General features: G+C 56.6%; 2 protein-coding genes across 11 annotated transcripts in view; one reads left to right on the top strand and one right to left on the bottom strand.

Moving 5' to 3' along the window:
* HDAC7 (histone deacetylase 7) overlaps positions 1–3,043 on the top strand; it is a 31,941-nt gene extending 28,898 nt beyond the window's left edge. For all 8 annotated transcript variants that reach the window (XR_011650219.1, XR_011650222.1, XR_011650220.1 and 5 more), the window contains 3 exons: positions 346–479; positions 620–704; positions 1,768–3,043. Coding sequence is in view for 4 of the 8 variants with exons in the window: in XM_058307881.1 (XP_058163864.1) it covers positions 346–479; positions 620–704; positions 1,768–1,991 (443 nt within the window). In the remaining 4 variants the exon portion in view is untranslated. The remainder of the gene's footprint in view (positions 1–345; positions 480–619; positions 705–1,767) is intronic.
* SLC48A1 (solute carrier family 48 member 1) lies at positions 3,012–11,277 on the bottom strand. 3 transcript variants are annotated; one of them, XM_058307886.2, is made up of 4 exons: positions 8,319–10,389; positions 5,509–5,676; positions 4,987–5,130; positions 3,012–3,218 (listed from the first exon to the last, which is right to left on the bottom strand). In XM_058307886.2, exons 1-3 carry the CDS (start codon positions 8,713–8,715, stop codon positions 4,994–4,996), a joined length of 702 nt encoding a protein of 233 aa, XP_058163869.1. In that variant the 5' UTR covers positions 8,716–10,389; the 3' UTR covers positions 3,012–3,218; positions 4,987–4,993. The 3 variants fall into 3 exon arrangements, with proteins under 3 accessions (XP_058163869.1, XP_058163870.1, XP_058163868.1); XM_058307887.1 differs by lacking the exons at positions 3,012–3,218; positions 8,319–10,389 and adding an exon at positions 11,057–11,277 and having other exon boundaries at positions 3,911–5,130; XM_058307885.2 differs by lacking the exon at positions 3,012–3,218 and having other exon boundaries at positions 3,911–5,130; positions 8,319–10,388.
* Positions 11,278–21,344: the final 10,067 nt, after the last annotated feature.

Genomic DNA, 21,344 nt, shown 5'->3' with positions numbered 1-21,344 from the left:
TGCTCCCAGGCTGGGCCGGCAGCCTCTCTAGAGGGAGGGCGGGAAAAGCAGCGTTTCCAGAACAGAAGGAGCCTGCTTGGGGGCCCACGGGGCAGGGGCACAGAGGAGGCGGTGCGACTCCCCGGCCCTGCCGCTGGCAAGCTGCGCACGTCCTTCCACAGGGGTGCCTTGAGTGAGACGGACCAATAGGTTTTCCGTAGGGTTCAACGAGAAAGGTCGTTGGAAATGGGGGACTTGGGCGTTTGGGTCTTTATTTTTTAAGGGAGGCAGCAAGCAGGGCAAAGGGAGGTAGGAGGGGGTCCGCCTCCACCCCACCCTCTCCGGCCTCTCCCACCGACCACCTAGGTTTCGGGTACATGACGCAGCAGCTGATGACCTTGGCGGAGGGCGCGCTGGTGCTGGCCTTGGAGGGCGGCCACGACCTCACGGCCATCTGTGACGCCTCCGAGGCCTGCGTGGCCGCACTTCTGGGCGGCAAGGTGACTGCTGCCCCTTCCTCCCGCGCAGGTGTCGCGGGCAGGCGGGCGGAGGGGGCGCCTCCTGGGGGCTCGCAGGGCGCGCCGGCGCGGCGAGAGCTGGGACGGGCGCCTCCCGACTGGGCTCGTTCCTTGTCCTGCAGGTGGATCCGCTCTCCGGAGAAGGCTGGAAGCAGAAACCCAACCCCAACGCCCGCCGCTCCCTGGAAGCCGTGATCCGAGTGCACAGTGAGTCTGGGGGGGGGGGATGCCGGCTGCACCGAGGGCGGGGCCAGCCCCCTCCCTCGAACCCAGGGAGCCGTGGAGACCCACGGCCCCGTCGACCGGGCCTGGCCCCCAGGGCTGGGAGCTGTGCCGCTGGTCCAGGGCCAGGTCGCCGTGAGCCCCCGGCGGGAAGCGCGGGGCGCCCCCATAGTGGCTGCCCGCCGAGCCCTGCGGCAGGGACCGCTCTGCACGGTGCCTCCCCAAGGGGGACCCAGGCCAACGGCCACACCCCGTCAGGCCTTGTTGGGCAAAGGGCCCACCGCTGCCCTCCGTCCTGGGTGCAGACATCTCGGGAGCGCATCCTGCTGGGGGGTGGGTCTTAGAACAGCCCCGCGTTTGGAAAGCACTTTACATTTCCAATGTCAGCTCAGCACCCACGGAGCGCCTCATGTGAGGGTCCCCGGTGCTACGCTGGGCATCCAGAGACTGTGAAAATCGAGTCCCTGCCTTGCGGGTGCGGTGGGGGGCTCAGACAGGTGCTGCCGGTACTTTCTCGGAGCCTCACCTGTCGGCTCCCTCTGGGTGCCTTCCTCGCGCGTTTGCGCTTGGCAGCAGGCAGGATCCCGGCCTGCATGACGGGGGAGGCCGGTGGCCGCCGAAGGCCGTGCAGAGCAGCGTGGGGAGGGCAGCGCGCCAGGGCCGTGTCCTCTGCGCTGCCCGCTCTTCCCGCCACGTGCCAGGCCGGGCATTCAGGGGCCGTGTGTGAGTGGGCTCCCGGGAGCCCCCTCGGCCCCGACATAGGCCCGGTCTAGGGGCGAGCCCGGCTCGCCAACAAATGGGCCCACTGGTGCTCTTGGGACCCCCGTGCCTCTGGGGAAGGGGTCAGCCCCTGGCGGCCGTGTTGGACCCACTGTTCTCTCCCCAAAGGGGCTGCCGGGGGCTGAGCCAGGGTGGGGTGCAGGGTGGAGCAGGTGGGAGAGCCGACCCCAGGCCGCGGACACGGCTGCTCCCCGGGGGGCAGGTCGGCCGTGTGGGGCAGCAGGGGCAGGTGTTCCCCGGCCCTCCCTGACCCCGTTTCTCGTCGCAGGTAAATACTGGGGCTGCATGCGACGCCTGGCCTCCTGCCCAGACTCCTGGGTGCCCCGGGCGCCAGGGGCCGACCCAGAAGAAGTGGAGGCAGTGACGGCGCTGGCCTCGCTCTCCGTGGGCATCCTGGCTGAAGAGGGGCCCCTGGCCCCGGGGCCCGCCCTCGCCCCTGCCCCCAGGCCCGCGGAGCAGCTGGTGGAGGAGGAAGAGCCCATGGCTCTCTGAGGCCTCGGAATGGATGCGCCCACCTCCTCCCGCCCCCGGGAACAGGCTCTCTCCCAACGTCCTGGGGTCTTCGGAGCTCCCATGGGCGGGGGGGGGGCAGGGCCAGAGAACAGCCCGCCTTGGCAGTCTCCCCAGGGAGCCCACCCAGGCCCCGGGGCCGCGGGTGGGGCTGAGAGGACCTGAGAGGGGGCAGGCTGCTCAGCCGGCGGGCCCCCAGCAGGGCTCTACCGGCAACAGGTCTGGCCCTGGGGGTCCGCACGCCTGGCCACGGTCCCCGCCCCTCAGGACTGTGCAGAGGAGGATTGGCTCGGTCAGGCACCCCCTTAACCACTATTCTCGGCTCTGCAAACCCCAGGCCCCGCGCAGAAATGTGAACTTGGACTCGGCCAGGGCGGCCCTTCCTAGGCCAGAGGGGCTAGAGAGGGGAGGGAGAGCAGCCAAGGGGTCCCGCATCCCCGAGCACAGGGGGTCCCTCCCCTCGGCTGCCTCCTCGGGTGACTCTGGAAGCTTCCACCCTCCACTGCGGGGCGCTGAGGGGAGCCCCCCGGCAGGCCTCCCTCGCGGCCCCCCGCCCAGGGGCCAGCCACCATCTCAGCGCCTGCCGCCGCGGCCAGGTGCTCCCGGGGCCCTGTGCTTCCAAACCCAATGGTGCGAAACCCTTCATCTCCCCTCAGGAGCACAGCACGGCCCCCAGGGCCCCCCGCCACTGCCCAGCTCAGCACGAGTCTTCTCTGTTCCTGGGGTCTTCCCCACCCCAGCTCTGACTCCTGCCTGTGTCACTTAGCATGGCCGAGAGGGGAAGAGGGTGGGAGAATGGATGCGAGGCTTGGGGGCAGGGGAGGTGGCCCTGGCCAAGTCTTCGAAGCTCCTGGGGTCCAGGCCTGGGGCCAAGAAGGAAAGCGTGTGTGTGTATGTGTGTGTGTGTGTATGTGTGTGTGTTGCCCCAAACCCACCATATCCTGTGTATGTGTGCTTGTGTTTTTGTAAAAAAGAAAAGAAAGAAAAAAAAAAAGGAAAAAATCTAAACAATAAATGTTTTATTTGCTTTAAAAGTGCATGTGCCAAGGGCCCGGGGAGAGGTGTGCCACTGGGTGGGTGGGTGCACGGCACCCAGGTGCACGGCTGGGAAGGAGCGTGTGGTTCGTGCGGGGGAGACGGGGCAGGGTGGAGACGGGGCAGGGTGGGGCTGGGGCACGGTCTCCTCCTTGCCCGTCCTCGGCAGCCGCCCTGTGGGAAGAATCCAAGCTCAGCACACCTTAGCTCCCCCACTGCCCCACCTTGTCTCAGCCTAACAGAGGAGGCAGCTCTGGGCCGAACCCACAGAGAGGTCCCGCTCGGAGGGCTCAGCCCACGTTGAGGGGCACGGGCTACAGATGCTCGGCCCCGGCTCACTGAGGCCCCCGAGATGGACATTGCTTATGGTTCCTCCCTGCTCTAAGCGTGTGCTGAGCCCAGAGAGAGAATGGGCGAGGCCACGGGCTTGCACAAGCGCAGCCAGTGCAAGCCAAGAGGAAGGGCGGCCGGTGCCCGCCTTCTCGGTTCTGGGGCAGCCAGGCTCTTCCTGCCGGGAAGAGCAGCAGCCTCGTTACCTCACGCCTGGCCCCGAGCCCTCCGCAGGCGGGGAGAGGCGACGGGGCGCGGTGGACTGTGCTTGTCCTGTTCTCACGAGCTCCTCCGGGGGTGGCTGAGGCTGTGGCCACGGGCATCCTTGCCCTGGCTGGGCGTGGGCCCAGAGAGCCGGATGAGGAAACCGAGGCAGTGGGTTCCGCCGTGCCAAGGGGCAGAGGGAGGGGGCCCTGAGCCCCCAAGACGTGGACTCCCTCCCCTGCCGGATGGCTAGAGACCCCAGCACCACACCCCCTGGCTTCCACAGGCCCCCCCCCCAAGAGTCCCACCCCACAAGAAACTACCAGAGGCTGTCTGATACAAATGGCCGCTGTATTTCTGCTAAAGTGACAGTGACACAGGTAAGGCAAAGAGCTGAGGGACAAGACACACAAGGTGGGAGGGGGTAGACCGTGCAAAGTGGCAACCTACCGTAGAAGTGTATTTGACAACGGCCCCTTCCCTTGTTAGGTGAGCCCTTAGGCCTGCGCATGGGCAGGAGAGCAGATCTCATCCTTCCCAAGGGAGACAGAAGAGATCAAAGGTCTAGGTGAAGGGCAGGGAGCAGGGCTGGGAGAGGGGAGTGGTCTAGGTGCCATGAGGGGCAGGTGTGTGGAAGGGTAAGGCTGGAGGTGCCTGGGGACAGGCTGAAGGGTCCTTCCAGCTCACGCCGTGCTGCCTCCTTCCCTGCTGCCCTACTGGGAGCTCCCGCCCGGCCTCAACCGGAGCTCCCGCTCGGGGTTGCGTGGTGTAAGAAAGGGAGGGCTGGAGAGAGCTGTCTGGCTCTGGCACTGGCCTGGGTGGCACAGGGTGGGGGGAGGGACACTGAGCTCTCCTCTCAGCTCCCCAAGCCTTGCACAAAAAGCCAGCGTCACCCTCCCTGGGACCGGCCAATTCAGCTGCCTGGCCCTTGGGGACGACAGGTGGGAGGTGTGTGTGGGGGGAGCTGACAGGTGGCTCTCAGAGGTGCTCACTCGCCCTGACCGCCCGAGGTTCCCACCCTGGCGTCAAGGAGAGGGCCAGAGGCAGCAGGGACCAAGCCCCCTGTCCCCTGCCCCCCACCAGGCACGGCCCCATGGCCCTGTGCCGAGACACGGCCCTGACCCCACCTGCAAAGATTCCTTCACCAAGTGCTAAGAAAACAGATGTGTTCGAAAAGGTCTGTGGCTGCTCACCAGCCGGGCCCATGAGCAACACGCTGGGTCCCCCTTTCTACGGCCCCCAGGTCTCTTCCCAAAGTGGGGGAGGACAGCTTCCCGGGAGACGCCGCACCCCCTGCTGTGTGCTCGCTGCCGCGGCTCTGGGGTCCCCAGGCGGTGGGGGCAGCCCCGCCGGCTGTCTCCGAGGCAGAGTCCGGGTCCTGAGGCACCCCAGGGTACAGGCGCCTCACCCCTGGGTCAGAAATCGCTGAGGATGCTGATGTCGGCGAAGTCGGCGCGGTAGCGGTGGGCGTAGAGGCCGAGCAGGAAGGCCCACTTGAAGGCGATGAAGCTCCAGACGCTGGAGAGGTAGTAGCTGCTGGGGTCTGTGAGGCCTGCGGGGGACAGGAGCCCCGCGGATGACTCGAGAGCGTCTGCTCTCGGGGGCCGCCCCCACCCGTCCTCACCCCGACGCCAGCCCCTCTGCTAACCAATCCCGTGGAAAGGCTCGAGTGCAACGGAGGCTCTAAGGAAGGAGAATAAGGGAAGGGGTGGGGATGGGGGACGGTCGGGGCTGGCCACTCACAGTTCCGTATCCCAGGCTGCTTGGGCAGCAGGCACCCTAGCCGCGTCCCACCTGTGGGGTCCTCAGACACCCCGGGGGCAGGGAGAGGACCAGGCTACCACCACCAGAGGGCGCGCGCGCGCCGCGGAGGGGCTCCCGGATCCTGGGCGCTGAGGCTCGGCCCCGCCCACCACGCCGGGGCGCTCACTCTGGTGCCGGGTGATGGCCAGAGCCAGGAAGGTGCAGAAGGCGGCGACGGACACGGCCGAGAAGAGGACGCCCACGAGGAAGAAGCCACGCAGCCCCTTGAGCCAGGTCCGCCAGTAATCCTGCATGTACATCACGTGCGTCACCAGCACCCAGAGCGCCAGCACCCCTGCGGGGACAGACGCCGTCAGCGGGCCCCGGCCCCGCGCTGCTGTGCCCCCTCCTCCGGACGGCGTCAGGGGCGGCCACCCCGCTCCTCTACCTCCAGCCCAGCGACCCGGGACCCGGGACACTGGGGCCCTCTAGGTCGGCCCTGTTAAGAGAACACTGGCCTTTTCCACTCATTCTCTCGTGACTGCACAGGAGCTTTGCAGAGGCTGCCTGTTTGTGACGTCACCACGACTCGAAGGCAGGAGTCGATAAGAGGCTCTAACCAAGCCAGACAGAAACAAGATTTGCACAAATATAAAACCACGCCATTCTTCTCCCTAGTCTTTTTTTTTTCTTTTGGTTTAGGATATATATTTCTTGCAAAAATGTTATGTTAATGTAATGTTATTTTTTAATACACTTTATTTTTTAAATTTTATTTATTTCTTCCCACCCCCTCGTTGTTTGCACTTGCTGTGTCTATTTGTCCTCCTTGTTTCTTCAGGAGGCACCGGGAACTGAACTGACCCCTGATGTGCAAGGGAGGCACCTCGTCGCCTAAGCCACCTGTTCCCTGCCTTGTTGTGTCTCCTGTTTTTCTTCTTGTGTCTCTCGTGGCGTCATCTTGCTGCGCCTGCCTGTCATGTCAGTTCGCTCTCTTGCTTGTCTTCTTTGGGAGGCACTGGGAATCTCTGCTCCCTGCTTTGTTGTGTCTCTCATTGTTTTTCTTGTGTCTCTTGTTGGGTCATCTTGCTGCGCCTGCCTGTCAAGCCAGCTCACTGTCTTCTTTAGGAGGCACCAGGAACCGAACCATGGACCTCCCATATGGTAGGCGGGAGCTCAATTGCTTGACCCAATGAGCTTCCCAATGTAATGTTATTTTTAAAACTACTTTAAAATGCTTAAAAATGTTCTTAGTTTAAATTTTCTTATATGGTACATATCAATGGATATAACCCACATCAACTAAATTTCTTTGGGGTTTCACTACTTTTCAGGAATACAAAGAGGGTCCTGAAACCAAAACATCTGAGAACCGCTGCAGTCCTGCCTACTTTCTGGGGACCTTCTGCCCACCCTGAGGGGCCACCAACCTAGGGAAGCCATCCTCCCACAGTGGCCACCCCCCTCCACCCGGCCGCCTTGGCGCTCCGTGGCCGAGCTCGTGCAGCAAGGCTCTTCCCAGACTCCTGCATCGGTCCTGTAGCTCTGGCCGTGACACGCAATAGGACCTGAGGTTCCCAGGGCCACCAGGACCCACGGGACCCTCCTCTTACTCTTTGCTAGACTCCATGCCACTCCCTCCAGTTTGCTGCAAAGGACAGGCCAGGCGCCCCCCGCCTTCCCTGGGCTCCTCCAGGCCTGGTGGGCACCTCCCCATGGTTCCAGCTGCCATTCAGCTAACACAATGAGTGTCCTCGGTGCCAGGCGGTGCCTGCTGGCATGGCGCAAGGGGTAGAACAAGTATCAATTACACTGGCAAGGGTCCAGAGCAGGGCCGGGGAGGGACGGGGAAGGGGGCAGGGGCCACTGTAAGCTCTCGGCGGGCGCCCCCAGGCTGCTGCAGCCTGCGATCAGAGAACTTGCAAAGCCTAGCGAGCCACCCTGCGACTCTGGCACGCACAGGAACGTTACTGAGCATGCACAGGAAGGATAAGCATCTGGTGGGCAAAAGTGGTTATCTCTGGCGAAACTGGTTACCTCTGGCGAGGAAGACAGAGAAGGGAAGTCGATGGGGGGGTGGGGGTGGGGGGAGTGCTTGAACTGAATCTACGCTGTTCTATCCTCAGGCCGGGCGGTGAGGGCCAGGCTGTCTGTTAAACTGTCACAGGCCTGGAAGATCTCAATTTCTGTCCTTTTAAAAAGTGGTTTGTAAATAAAGGGGGCAGGGGAAGGGAGCAGCACCATGGAGTCATGCTCTGGGTCCCAGCTCAGAAGCTGTCACACTTGGGGCAGGCCGGTGAGGGAGGAAAAAGCTCTCACCGCCTCGGAGTCAAGGTGTCCCACAGCTGTCATGGGTGAGCCCCGAAGTCCCTGCAGCCTGGGGGCCTGGTGACCCCAGGATTCCATCCCAGTAGGGGCAGAGCACGCCCCCAATCCCATAGCGTCCCCTCCTCACCCTGGCGGACCCCACTCTCACAGCTCTGCCCCTGCCCACCCCCAGCGCCCCTCAGGGGTTGGGGGCCTGGAATCCGGGTCCCTCCATCCCCGAGATGAGGGTGAAAGAAATCCCCTGGCTTTGGTTTATTATGTGATCGGGGTTTGATGTCAGCCCTGCTCCTCCCACACACCTCCTATGTTTTTATTTGGGGGAGCTGTTTGACTTCTTGAAGGGTCCCGGGAAAGAGGCTTCCGTCACTAAGTGCATTCAAGGAAAAGTCAGACGGGCCGCTGTCTGGGACAGCTCCACTGGCCTTTTGTCTCCATTTACCCCCGAGGGGTTGGGGTGCAGCAGATGAGCTCTAACATCCTTCCCCACTGGAAGATTCTGGAAGCCAGCTTAGGAGAAAAATAAGGAGGTCAGTGCAACCCCTTTGTGACTCAGCATTTTCCGGGTTAGGAATTTCTCAAATAGGGACCCGTGAAGATGCCATCTCGTACACGCTCCAGGGGTGGTCCCCTCCCGACACCCACCACACGGGCACACGCGTGCTTACCTACCCAGACGGGCTGAGCGCAGGAGGAAAGGAAGCCGGCCCCGCCCGGAGTCCCAGGTCCCGGTTCTTGGCAGGCACAGTCGTCCCACCTCTCGCCTCCCCCCAGTGCTGCAACGCTGGCGGCACGCAGGACCCCTCCAGATAAACACAGCCTGAGCTTGGAGCCCCTCCCACCCCCACGCCTCCACAGGCCACTCGCCCTCCTCGCCCCACCCCACCTGGTTCAGCGAGCAGGCTGAGTGCAGACAAGCGGCCACCCCGCCCTGGTTCAACAGCAGGCTGAACACAGACAAGTGGGACGCTAGGCCAGGGCCCCGAGCGATTCTTGCACCCCTCCCCATCCAGCCAGAGCCCCTGTGGTGTTCTTGCTCCCAGCTCCTGTGGGAAGAAAGCTGAGCCATTTAGACCCCCGGGGGCAACTTCTCTCTTCTTTTCTTTCCCTGGCCTATCAGACCCCGAGCCAGTGTTTATGGGTGTGTCCCCCGCCTCCCCATTCCTACGCCACAGCTGACTCGGCCCCAGAAACCAGCACTCCCACACAGCCCCTGCCCCGTCCTACGCAGGGTGGAAGGTGACTCAGCTGTTTCTGGGCTGCAAAATGCCGAGTCAGAAGTGGGGTGCTTATAAGTCAACAAAACCGCTGACACCTCACCCCCAAAAGAGGAAGGCCGACTGGCGGCAGGCCCTCGGGTAACCCGCTGTGGGTGGGGACGGCACGTGGCCCCGGCCCCGCACTGGCCCCCACCCTGGCCGACAAGCAGCTCTGGCTGTCCCGCCGCCACCGCTTGCTTGTCAACAAGCAGAAGGGCCGGGCAGGAGCGGGCCCCAGCCCCAGCTGGGCGCCGCCTGGCGCCTCTGTAGGTGACTCCACAGTTGACCTGTCAGAGGCCGGGGAGGCCAGCAGGGAGGGAGAGAGTGCCGAGTTTGGGTCAGAGGAAAACCCCGAGGGCTCGCTGGAGGACGAGCCAGTCCATAGCCATCTGACAGGCAGCCACAGAGACGCAAGGAGGGGGCCCTAGAATCACAACACTGTGGATCCGGAGGGCGTGTCTGAGAGCATCGCTTTCAGAGGCCACTCCTCACAGCGGAGGAAACTGAGGCCTGGCGAGGTAGGGAGATGCCTGGGGGCACACGGCTAGGTAGCGCTCACCTTCGCCTCCACCGGGCCCCGATCCCCCTCAGCCCCAGCCCCCCCCCATCTCAGACCTTCTCAGTGCGACAAGGGGCCCCAGGGCTGGCAGACCCCAAAGGGGAAGGCGACTGGGCCAATAGGAAGCAGAAAAAAAGGCCATAAGGAGAAGTGAACGCTGAAGGGGTGCAGGGAGCGGGCGCAGCGCAGAAGGGAGCCAGGGGTCTGGAAATGAGGGAGCATGGACGGGCTGGCTGCCCCCAGGAAGACGGCGGGTTGCGCGTCTAGATGGGCCTGGGAACATCCCAGCCAGGGCGCCGCCTGCCTTTCCTGGTGACTCCAGAGCTCTGCTTGGCACAGCTGAGGCTGTGGCCCATGCCCCTCGTATAAGGCAGAAACCCGCCTCCCGTGCCTCCTCCACCCAGGGATGGCGCTCAGTAAACTTGGGGGTGGGAGTCAACCTAGTGATTTTTACTTAGTCCATTTAGAGCCTTCTGGCAGAGGATTCCGTAATGGCATAAGATCATCAGATGTAAACGTATTAGCCTTACGTGTATTTTGTTTTTTTCCCAAAGAGCTTTTCCCACATGAAGTAGTTGTTGAGTAGCCCTGATTTACTTGAAGCCTCAGTCTCCTCATTCGTAAAATGGACACAGTACTGCTGCCCACTTCCTAGGGCTAATGTCAGGGTTAAGGAGAAAATGGAAGTAAATTGTTTAACCAGGTCTTAGCAAGTAAAGTGAACATTTTCTGTCTTCACACCAATCTACCACACAGAGAGGTAAAATCGCTGGCCCAAAGGGGCCACGCCAGTACAGAGCACTGTTGTGCAAAGGTCCTCAGATGCTCTGCCCCTGGCAGGTGCCTCCTCTCCCCTCCTTAGGGCACAGAACCCCGCAGGGTTCAGCAGCGCCCGATGCCCGCACAGGATGGCAAAGGGTCGCCACCGTGGGGAGAAAGGAGATGCCCACCGTGTCCATCAGCTCCCCAGCGCAGTCCTCCGGGCCTCCACCGAGGGCTCTGGGGGGTGAGAGGTCCACCCTGGAAGGAGTGGGTGGCTTCCACAGGGAGCCCCCAGCCCTCTCTCAGAGCTGCTCCCTTTCCCATCTTCCCATTTGTTTCCTCTCCCTGCGCGCACCCAGCCCCTAGGCTGGGAAGGGGCGCTGGCGAGGTGGGGATTCCCCAGAATAGGTGTGTGTGGGGGGCGGGGGTCTTCACACTTAGAGGTGCGAAGGGGTGGGGAGGGCCGCTAAAATGGGGGAACAGGCGGAGAGCGCCAACGGAGAAGGCGCGGAGACCAGATAAACCCGGCGGCGGCGCGCAGAGCCGGGGTCCCCGGCGGTGGCGGACGGCGCCCAAAGCTTGTGCCAACGCCAGGGGCGGGACCTGGGCGCCCCGGGGTCGCGCCCCGGGATTCGGGCGGGCCTCGCGTCCCGGAGGCAGCCCGAGAACGCCCAGGGCCTGCGCTGCCAGCTGATGGGTTGGGGTAAACAACCCCCCCCCTCCCCGGCTCCCCGGGGAAGCGGCTCCCGGGGGAGGCGCCCGGAGCAGCCGGCGGCGCCCTCCCCGCGGCCGCGCGCCCGCCTCCCGCGCCCCCGCGCCCCCGCGGGTACCTGCAAGGCCCCCCATGGCCGCGGTGCCCGGCTGTCTGTAGACGATCATCCAGACCAGGAAGATGGAGAAGCCGGCCACGGAGCTGAGGCCCGAGTAGGCGGCGCGGAGGCCGAGCTGCCGCCGGGACGGGGCCATGGGGCCGCGGGCGCCGGGCGGGCCGAGGGCGAGCGGGCCGCGGCGCAGCCGAGAGTCGCAGGTGCAGGGCCCGGCCCCCGCCCGGCCCCCGCCCCGGCCGCCCGCCGCCCGCGCTCCGCCCCGGCCCGCCCCGGCCCGCCCCGGCCCGCCTCCCGCCGGCCCCGGCGCGCCCTCGGCGGGTCCCCGGCAGAGCGCCCTCCCTGGCCGGAGGCCGCCCGCGCCCCGCGCGCCCGGGGCCGCTCAGCCGAGTTCTCCAGGGTGAGGGCCTGGGGCCTCCATCTCTTGGGGGCGGGGGGTGCTTGTTCAAAAGGCAGGTTCCTAGGCTCACCCCCGTAGTTACTGTGTTAGGATCTTTTGGCCTTGGCTGGCCGAGAATATGCGTTTATACTAGCAGCTCCGGCGGCTGCCTTTCTAAAATTTTAAAAATATTAGATCAGTTGTACGTTTACAGGAAAATGGTGCACAAAGTACAGAATTGCCCTCCTCACACCGCACAGTGTTCCCTATTGTTGATATTTCGCCTTCGTGGGGTACCGTTGTTGTGACTGATGAAACAATATTATTAATATTATATTAACTATACCCTGTAGTTTACATTAGGTTCGCACTTTGTGTTTTACAATTCTATGGTTTTTTTTAAATTGTATTTTATTCTGGAAACACATGCAACCTAAAATATCCCATTTTAATATTTCAGTGGTGTTAATTACGTGTTGTGCTACGACACCACCATCCATTAACAAAACTTCTCCATCACTACAAACAGAAACTCTGTGCCAGTTAAACATTAACTTCCCACTCCCCAGCCCCACCCCCAGCCCCTGACAGCCTGTATTCTAGTTTCTGACTCTATGAATTTGCTTAGTCTAATTATTTCATTTCAGTGAGAGCGTACAATATTTGTCCTTTTGTGTCTGGCTTGTTTGACTCAACAAGTCTTCAAGGTTCATCCATATGGTAGCAGTGATTGCCTTTTCCATTTTATTTCTGAATAGGAGGCACATTCTTGTTTAAAATTTAAGGTTTGGGAAGGTGGTGTGGCTCAAGGAGTTGGGCACCTGCCTGCCATATGGGATGTCCTGGGTTTGGTTCCTGGTGCCTCCTGAAGAAGACAAGCAAGACAGCGAGCTGACATGACGGGCTGGTGCGGTGAGATGATGCAACAAAGAGACACAACGAGGAAACACAGTGAGAGACACAACAAGCAGAGAGTGGATCTGGCTCAAGCTATATTCCACCCACATGGGATGGTCCCTGGTTGAGTTCCCCATTCCTCCTAAAAAGAAAATGAGCACACAAACAAACAGACACACAGAGCAGACAGCCAACACAAACAACGAGGGGGGGGGAGAAATAAATAAAATCTTTTTTAAAAAATTAAGGTTTACTTAAATTTCTCCTTGGTAAATAAGGTATAAAATTTAAGAAGCATGAAAGTACACAGTGAAAAGAACTCCTTCCATCCACGCCCCTGTTGCTCCCCAGGTTTTTGTTATAAATATGTCAGAAGAGTCTTCCACACACTAACATTTGAGAACCTGTGTCCACCACCTTATAATTATCCTTACCAGTGAGGGCGTTTATCTTACCCTTGCTAGCAACCACCCCTATCATTCATCTTCTTAAGCCTCACCCCCTAGTGTCCCATGCAGACTTCTCTCCTGCTCCCAGAATCAGACAATTGCAGAGACAGGAATCTACAGCAGGAGTACAGTGGCTCCCACTGAAGGCTCAGCTCCTTGCTGGGATCTGGGTTGGAAAATCAAAGCTTAACACGAGGGCTCTGTCCTCAAGTGACCCATCACATGCAAGCACACACATGCACAAACAGTACTAATGCCCCTTGTGTTTCTTTCCCAAGCCTGCTGTAACAAATGACCATAAACACCGGGGGGTAAAACAACACAAATCGATGACCTTACAGATTTGCAGGTCGGAAACTGAAAATGGTATCAGCAGTTCCTTCTAGAGGCTCCGGGGGAATCCATTTCCTCTTGCCTTTTCCAGCCTCCAGAGGACACCAGCTTTCCTTGGCTCCCAGACCCCTTCCTTCACCCCCAGCTCTTCCATGCTCGTATCCCCCTAGCCTCTTACTCTCCTGCCTCCCTCTGTTCCCGTCTAAAGGCTCAGTGATGAAGGACCCAGCGATCCAGGATCATCTCCGCATCTCAAGATCCTTAACTTCATCGCCTCCGCAAAACCCCTTTGCCACGTAAGATCCCGTAGTCACAGGTTCTAGGGATGAGGTGTGGGCACCTTTGGGGGGCATTATTCACACTCCTTCAGAATATAAACTGCACGAGCAGGGCCTCTGCCGGTTCTGTTCACACCAAAACCCACGAAAGCGCCCGGCAAGTAGCAGCCCCTTAATAAACAGTTGGTTGGGAGCAGATGTAGCTCAAGTCGTCGAGCGCCTGCTTTCCACGTACGAGGTCCCAGGTTTGGCACCTCCTGAAAAAGAAACAAACGAACAAAAAAACCAACTCGGGGAAGCCAGTGTAGCTCAGTGGTTGAGAGCTGGCTTCCCACATGCGAGGTCCCAGGTTCAATCCCTGGCAACCTGGTGTCAAATAAACAAAGTAATAAAATATTTGGTGAATAGACGAATGTGAGTGAATGAAGGTAAGAATTAAAGGACAATGAAAGGATAAAACACAAGAAACCTAAGCAAAGAATGACTGAAGGCCCAAAGGGTGAGGTATTCCATCAAACCACATTGGCCTCGCTTCAGAATAATCTGGGGAGTATCTTTAAAAAAGACCTCCAAACCCCATCCCATTACATTTGACCTTGGGATTGTATTTGAGTGAGAAGTGCCCTGCCACGGCTGCCTTCAGAGGGCAGTGACGGCTGCCTCCAGCAGCGGGCAAGCATGTGTGATGGTCCAGAGGGAAGGAACAGCACGGCAGGTTTGGGAAACTATAAGCAGTCTGTGACTGGCTTGGGGAGAGCGCTGGGTTTTGATGTTGCTCTTTTAAAGCAGCTTAATTGAGGTATATTCACATACCATACAATCTATTCAACCAGTGGCTTTAGTATGATCACAGAGTTGTGCATTCATCACCACAATCCATGTTAGAACATTTTCATTTCTCCAAACAAAGAAAAATGCCAACTCTTAGCCGTCACCTCTCAATCCCTCTTTTCCCAGTCCTCCGTACCACTCGTCTTCCTCTAAAGGTTTATTTATATCTACATTTTATATGAAGGGAATCATACCAGACGAAGCACTTTGTGTATGTTTTTTTTCTAATTCGCATAGCTCTTTTTGTTCTGTTTTTCCTTTAATTATTGTAAATTTTTTTAGATTAGAAAGGTTGTAGGTTTACATAAAAATCATGTAAAGAATACAAACATACTCCCCTATCGAGTGCTGGGTTTCGATGTTAGAAATGTTCTGAACACAAAGGACCTTTCATCTTCTGCTAAGAAGAATGTCCCCTCCTTGTGGGCCCAGGCGAGGGAAGTGACAGTTCTTTGTTTGAGAAATATGGCCCAAGGAACAGCCTGCCGAGAACGGCCTGTGAAAAGGCTAGAAGAGAGACCACAGCCTGCAAGTACTTCCCCTCCCCGTGCTTCAGTTACCTTGTCTGTGAAACGGGACAGCTGTGAGACCTCCTGCAGCGTGGTGTCTTGAGGAGCTGTGCTTAGAAGAGTGACTGGCATGTAGCAGGTGCTCAGTAAATGTCAGCAATTACAATTAGTAGCAGCAGAATGGCTGCCAAAGCAGAGACGAGGAGGGTCTCAGGCTGAGGCAGTGAGAATGGAAAAAAGGGAACCGGTTGAAGGAATTGTTAGGCTAGTTGAACCTTAAAGGTTGGGTGGGAATTAATTAGCTGGGCAGACAGAAAGGAGGAGAACAAAAATACTATGAGTGCTTCTATTAGGCGTACTGGAAGAGTGGTGAGCCAACCTGAGAAGCTGGCGGGTGAGATTGCGCAAGGAAATAATGGGAACTGATTACGTAACAGTAGCTTGGGCCCAGGTTGTACAAGGATTAAAGGTCAGGCTGAATTTTTTCTTAATTGTGGAAACAATAAGACGCTTTTAAAAGGCTTTAGATGCGACTTCACCACTTACTAACAGCGTGGCCCTGTGCAGGTTTCCCTAACTCTGCGCTTCCAATAGAACTTTCTGCCACGAAGGAAATGTCCTACATCTGCAGTCTTGAAAATAGTACCCACTATCACATGTGGCTACGGAGGACTTGATAATGTGGCTAGTGTGAGTGAAGAACTAAAATTTTCCTTTTTTTTTTAGGAGGTACCTGAAATTGAACCCAGGACGTGATACATGGGAAGCAGGCGCTCGACCACTGAGCTACATCTGCTCCCCAGTCAGAGCTGGTTTTTGGTTTGTTTGTTTTTAGGAGGTGCCAGGGTTAGAAGCTGGGACCTTGTACATGGGAAGCAGGTACTCAACCACCGAGCTACATCCACTCCCCAATGAGAGTTGCTGTCTTTTTCCCGTTTGTTCGTTTCAATTAAAAGCAAGTGTTTATTTTGTATGTAAAAAATTACAGAATACTGGTCATAGGAACAATTTGCCAGTTGCACTGAGTAATTATTGTTCATATACTGTAATGTTACTTTACATTTATCTGGTCTACTCCAGCTCTTTTTTGGTTACTATTTGCATGGAACACCTTTTTCCAACCTTTTATGTCTGAGGTTGGTCTCTTGTAGACAACAAATGTCTAGACGGCTCATATTTTCTTATCTGTTCTATCAGTCTATGTCTTTTAATTTGGGGGTTCAATCCATTAACATTCAGTGTTATTACTGTAAAGGCGTTACTTACTTCATCCATTTTGTCCTTTGGTTCTCTGTTGTCATATCATTCTTTTGTCTGTCTTCTTATCCTTTAGTTTACCCTTCCTAATAATCTTCATTTCTAAACTCTTCTCCAAATCTCTTGCCCTTGTTTTTTTCCTTTCAGGCTGCAGCATCCCCTTAAGTATCTTTTGCAAATCTGGTCTTTTGGTAGTGTATTTTATCAGTTTTTGTTTGTCTCAGAAGACTTCGAACTCACCCTCATTTTTGAAGGACACCTTTGCTGGATACAGAATTCGTAACTGGCAGTTTTTCTCCATCAGTACCTTAAATATACTGTACCACTTTCTTCTCTCCTCCATGGTTTCTGATGAGAGGTTGGCACTTAATCTTATCGAGTTTCCCTTGCATGTGATGCTTTGCTTTTTTTCTTCCTGCTTTCAGAGTCCTCTATTTCTGATATTTGTCATTCTAAATAGCAGGTGTCTCGGGGCAGGTCTATTCAGATTTGTTCTGTTTGGGGTGCATTGTCCTTCTTGGATATTGATATTTATGTCCTCTGTAAGGGTTGGGAAGTTTTCAGTCATTATTTTCTCAAATATTCTTTCTTCCCCTTTTCCATTCTCTTCTCCTTCTGGGATACCAATAATGCAAATGTGTGTGCATTTCACGTTGTCATTCAGTTCCCTGAGACTCTGATCCATTTTTTCCATTCTTTTCTCTTTCGTTCTCCTGTCTTTTCCAGTTCAGATGCTCTGTCTTTGTAATCACTATTTCTGTCTTCAAGCAATTCAAATCTGTTCTTATCTGCCTCTAATGTATTTTTCATCTCATCCATCAAGTCTTTCATCCCATTTAGGTCTGTAACTTTTCTTTGCAGGCTTTCAAATTGTTCTTTATGCTTTCCCAGTGTCTTCTTAATATCCTTTATTTTTTAGGTCATATTTTCTTTAAATCCTTTGAAGTGATTTAGGAGAGTTGTATGATTATCACTGATTAATTGTATTAAATCCTGAATCTCTTGAGGCTCTCTGGTTTGTTCTTTTGGCTGGGCCATCTCTCCTGTTTTCCTAGGATGGCTTGTAATTTTTTGCTGATGTCTAGGCATCTGAATATGTTGGTGAATTTACTCTGATGGCTAATCTCTTGAGCGCATGTATTTTTTTCCCACAGCTCTTCTTTGACATTTGGTAGAACTTTATTCTTTAAAATTTCTCAGCTTAAGTTTTCAAAAATCAGGCCAGGGACTCACTAGTGGTGTGCAGATTTTCTCCCAGAGGTTGGATACAGAGTGCAGTTTTTGTCCATGCAATCTCCAGACCGACCAGCAGATGGCGCTAGTCAGCGCACCTTTCCACACTGCTGTTTGAGTCTGGACTTTGCTGTGTTCCTGTGTTGAATCGCCAGATCAGGAATCAAAGTGGATTCTGCTGGCCAAATTCACTGAAGAAAAGCAACCCGACCTCCTCTCCCTTTTCTCTTGAAACAACTGAGAAGGAGGAAGATGTCTGTTCCCCTCTCAGCCAGCTGCAGAGCCAGGTGTTTTACCCGAGCTTAACACGTTGGGGTGGGCGAGGGGAGTCCTTCCCGGCTGCCATGGGGGCTTGGTAACTCACGTTTGTCATTTCGGCTTCTCCAGCTCCCTGTCCCTCACCCTTCTGGAAGCTGTGTAGCACTGTCCTGGTCTGCTGACGCCCCCAAAGCAGGTCCCCGGACAGCTTTGGGCTCTTTCTCCCTTGTTTTTGTGAGAGCATGCAGCTCTGCCTGTTAGCATGTCGCCATCTTCCCACAACTCACCTCCGTTTTGTTTTTACGAACACTGGGGATTGGACCCAGGACCTTGTACTGGGAGGCAGGTGCTCAACCACCAAGCTGCATCCGCTCCACCACTGTATTTCATTTTAATTCCTTTTCATGAAATAGCCACATGCAGCTGGTGGCTACCATATTAGACCACACAGCCCACTGCTCGAGACCTCTGCTGCTCTCTTTGTAAATGGTAACGATGATGGTTCCTCGCAGGCTTGTCATAAAGATTAATTGAGACAAACTGAGGTAAAGCACTTACAAGAATTCATCGAGTTATTGCTGTTATCAAAACTGTTGTTAGCTATTATTATTGAATAGGGATAGCACCATGTAAGCCACATCTTCAGAAGATTAGTTACATTTCTATATCCAGGTTGGATTTGAAGGGAAAGGAAAATTGTAGGGCAGAAAGCATTCAGGAGGCTATTTCAGTGGTAAAGTGAGAGCTAATAAGATCGGGCCTGGAGACTGGGCATGACAATGGGATACAAAGAAGGGAAGAGGGAAACGGACTTTGGCCCAGTGGTTAGGGCGTCCGTCTACCACATGGGAGGTCCACAGTTCCAGCCCCGGGCCTCCTTGACCCGTGTGGAGCTGGCCATGCGCAGTGCTGATGTGGGCAAGGAGTGCCCTGCCACGCAAGGGTGTCCCCCGCGTGCGCCCCGTAAGGAGAGCCGCCCAGCGCAAAAGAAAGCACAGCCTGCCCAGGAATGGCGCCGCCCACACTTCCCGTGCCGCTGACGACAACAGGAGCGGACAAAGAAACAAGACGCAGCAAACAGACACAGAGAACAGACAACCGGGGGAGCGGGGGGAATTAAATAAATAAATCTTTAAAAAAAAATAAAGTCCTTGATTTTCACCAAGGACCAATGTGGGGGAAGGGGGAAAATAAAAAAAAAAAAAAAAAAGGAAAGAAGGGAAGAATGGAAAGAGCTTAGACCTGCAAAGCGCCACAGACACATCTTCCCACATCAGCTTGCTTTCTAAGGTAGCTGCAATCTCAGGGAGCACACTCCCATCCCAAGCCAGGACAGATTCCCCGGCTCCCACTACAAGACAGACAGCCACTCTCCCGACCTGTGGCAGAGACCACGAATGCTCCCCAATACCTGGGTTCTCTTCTTCTGTGCACGTGACCCACTAACTTTGAATGACACATCCCAGCTCCCCTGCTGTGAAGCTGATGCCAGGGTTGAGTTCTGAGCAATGGAATAAGGGCAGAAGCGGTGTACGCCGTTTCCAGGCTGGCCCCAGGGAAACCTACGTATCCTCCATTTCCTCCTCCCATTCTGTGATTTTAGAGGCTGTCTGGCAGAGATGAAAAGAGCTGTGGGCCGTGGAACGCCTGCGAGGAGCAGAACATCACCCTGAGGCCCTCATCAGACGACACCTGAATGGGAAACACGCCTTGGTTGTGTCAGCCCCTGAGACCTGTGCTTTGGCTGTACAGCGAACCTTATTATCCTACTACGCCGCCCTCATTCCATTCCAGGTCATCTGAGCATAGCCGACGACGTGGACAACCCGTCTGAGCCACGCGGCCCTCTGAAGTCCCTTTGAACTGGGCCCCACCAGTCTTCAGGCAGACTTCTGACTCCCACAGCAGACATCCTGCCTCCTAAGAAATTCTTTCCTCTCTCCCCCAAGAAAGGCACATTCTAGACGCACCTCACCTCCCAGCACGCTCTGTCAAGGGTACGCCCCTGGAGGCTGTGTTCCACTCGACTGAGCTTCCTGGAGCTGTCAGGGCCTTATCTCTGCCCCTGAGCCCCCACACGGAGGGCCTCTGATGTGGCTCGGGCAGGTCCTGCGGCCTGTGGCTCCAGCCCGACCTCGGGGTCACCCCGGATCCCTCCCCGTCCTTCACTCCCTCCATCCGCTTCACCAGCGAGTACAGCCGCGTCTGCCCGGGCTGTCCTTTCCGCCCCCGCTGCCGCCACCCGAGCCAGCCGCCTCATCACCACCTGCCCACCCACAGCAGCCTCCTATGAACTCGCCCTCCTCCATCCTTCCCCTCAGGCCTCTCCACCCCGGAGCTGCAGGCACCTTTCTCAAGTAGCAACCAGGTCACGGTACTTCTCGGATGCAAACCTTCCAAAAGCTTCCCATGGCTCTCGATCGGGGTCTTGCCAGCTCTAACTCCAGTGAATCTCAAGCCTTGCGCACTTCTTTTCAGGCACACCAGTCTTCTCTCTCTCAGACATGCCAAAAATGTGTTCCGACCTCAGGGTCTTTGTGCTGTGTGTTTGGAAAGCTCTTCTCCGAGCATTCATAAGCTGGTCCCCTCATGTTTCAAGTCTCAGCTCAAACGTTCCCTCTTCAGAGAGACTATCCTGCCTCCTTGTCTAAAGTAGGATCCCTCACTGTATAAAATTGTTTTAGGTATTTGTTTACCTCTCCCACCCCCCATCGCCATCAGAATGTAATCTCCACGAGGGCAGGGGCTTTACCGGCTCCGATGACTGACTTGTGCTGGTTTGCCGGGTCTTTCCTCGGTTTGGCATTAAAAGTCCTGGAGCTTACCAGGGCACCACCGGGGCAGGGTCTGACCTGCACGGCTGGACCCTACAGAGGGCAGGTAGCACGGCCAGGGCTGGCTGAGGGCGCGGCGTCGCTGGCTGCCGGGCCATGCTTTCCTGCAGGTGGCTGCACCGTTGGGGTCACAGCCATCAGCGGATCAGAACCGGCAGGCGGACAAGTCACTCACGATTTCAGCCCAGTGCTGCTGGAATCCCTGGTGTGCCCGCTGTCCAAGAAGCCTCTCAGATATGAAGCATGGACACGTGACTTGATTAATGAAGAGTCGGGGATAGCATATCCAACCATCGACGGCACTCCTAAGATGATACCACAGAAGCTAGGACGACACACCCAAATAAGAAGCAAGAAATGCAGCAACGCTAGATCATAATTTAAAGAACACACACCGCAGTTAAATTCTGTTAATGCTGATACCTTTTAAAAAGGTAGGGCAGGGAAGCAGATGTGGCTCAACTGATAGAGCGTCTGCCTACCATATAGGAGGTCCAGGGTTCAAACCCAGGGCCTCCTGACCCATGTGGAGCTGGCCCATGCGCAGTGCTGCCACGCACAAGAAGTGCCTTGTCATGCAGAGCTGCCCACCACGTAGGGGTGCCCCACGCGCAAGGAGAGCCGCTCTGCGTGAAAAGCCAGAGCCTGCCCAGGAGTGGCACCACACACATGGAGAGCTGACGCAGCAAAAAGACACAACAAAAAGAGACACAGATTCCTAGTGCCGCCTGACAAGAATCCAAGCGGACACAGAAGAATGCACAGTGAATCGACACAGAGAGCAGACAACAGGGGTGGGGGGAAGGGGAGAGAAATAAATAAATCTTAAAAAAAAGAACATATTGTTAGGAAAAAAAAAGGCAGGGTGACGGGCAGTTAGCAGGGAGGAAGAATGCTCCTGCCTCTTCCTCGGTTGACTGTCCTTACCCCACTGCTCTCTTTAGCAGGATTGTCTATTTGGCCTCTGTTGAAGAAAACTTCCCACGGGGCTGCACTCGCACAACCAGCCTGAGCTTTTACAGTCTGCTCTGCCAAT

The sequence above is a fragment of the Dasypus novemcinctus genome, chromosome 12, assembly GCF_030445035.2.
Source record: "Dasypus novemcinctus isolate mDasNov1 chromosome 12, mDasNov1.1.hap2, whole genome shotgun sequence".
In the NCBI taxonomy this organism is placed as follows: domain Eukaryota; kingdom Metazoa; phylum Chordata; class Mammalia; order Cingulata; family Dasypodidae; genus Dasypus; species Dasypus novemcinctus.
The sequence above is the reverse complement of the archived record's forward strand: the minus strand, read 5'-3'. Positions and strand labels throughout refer to the sequence as shown.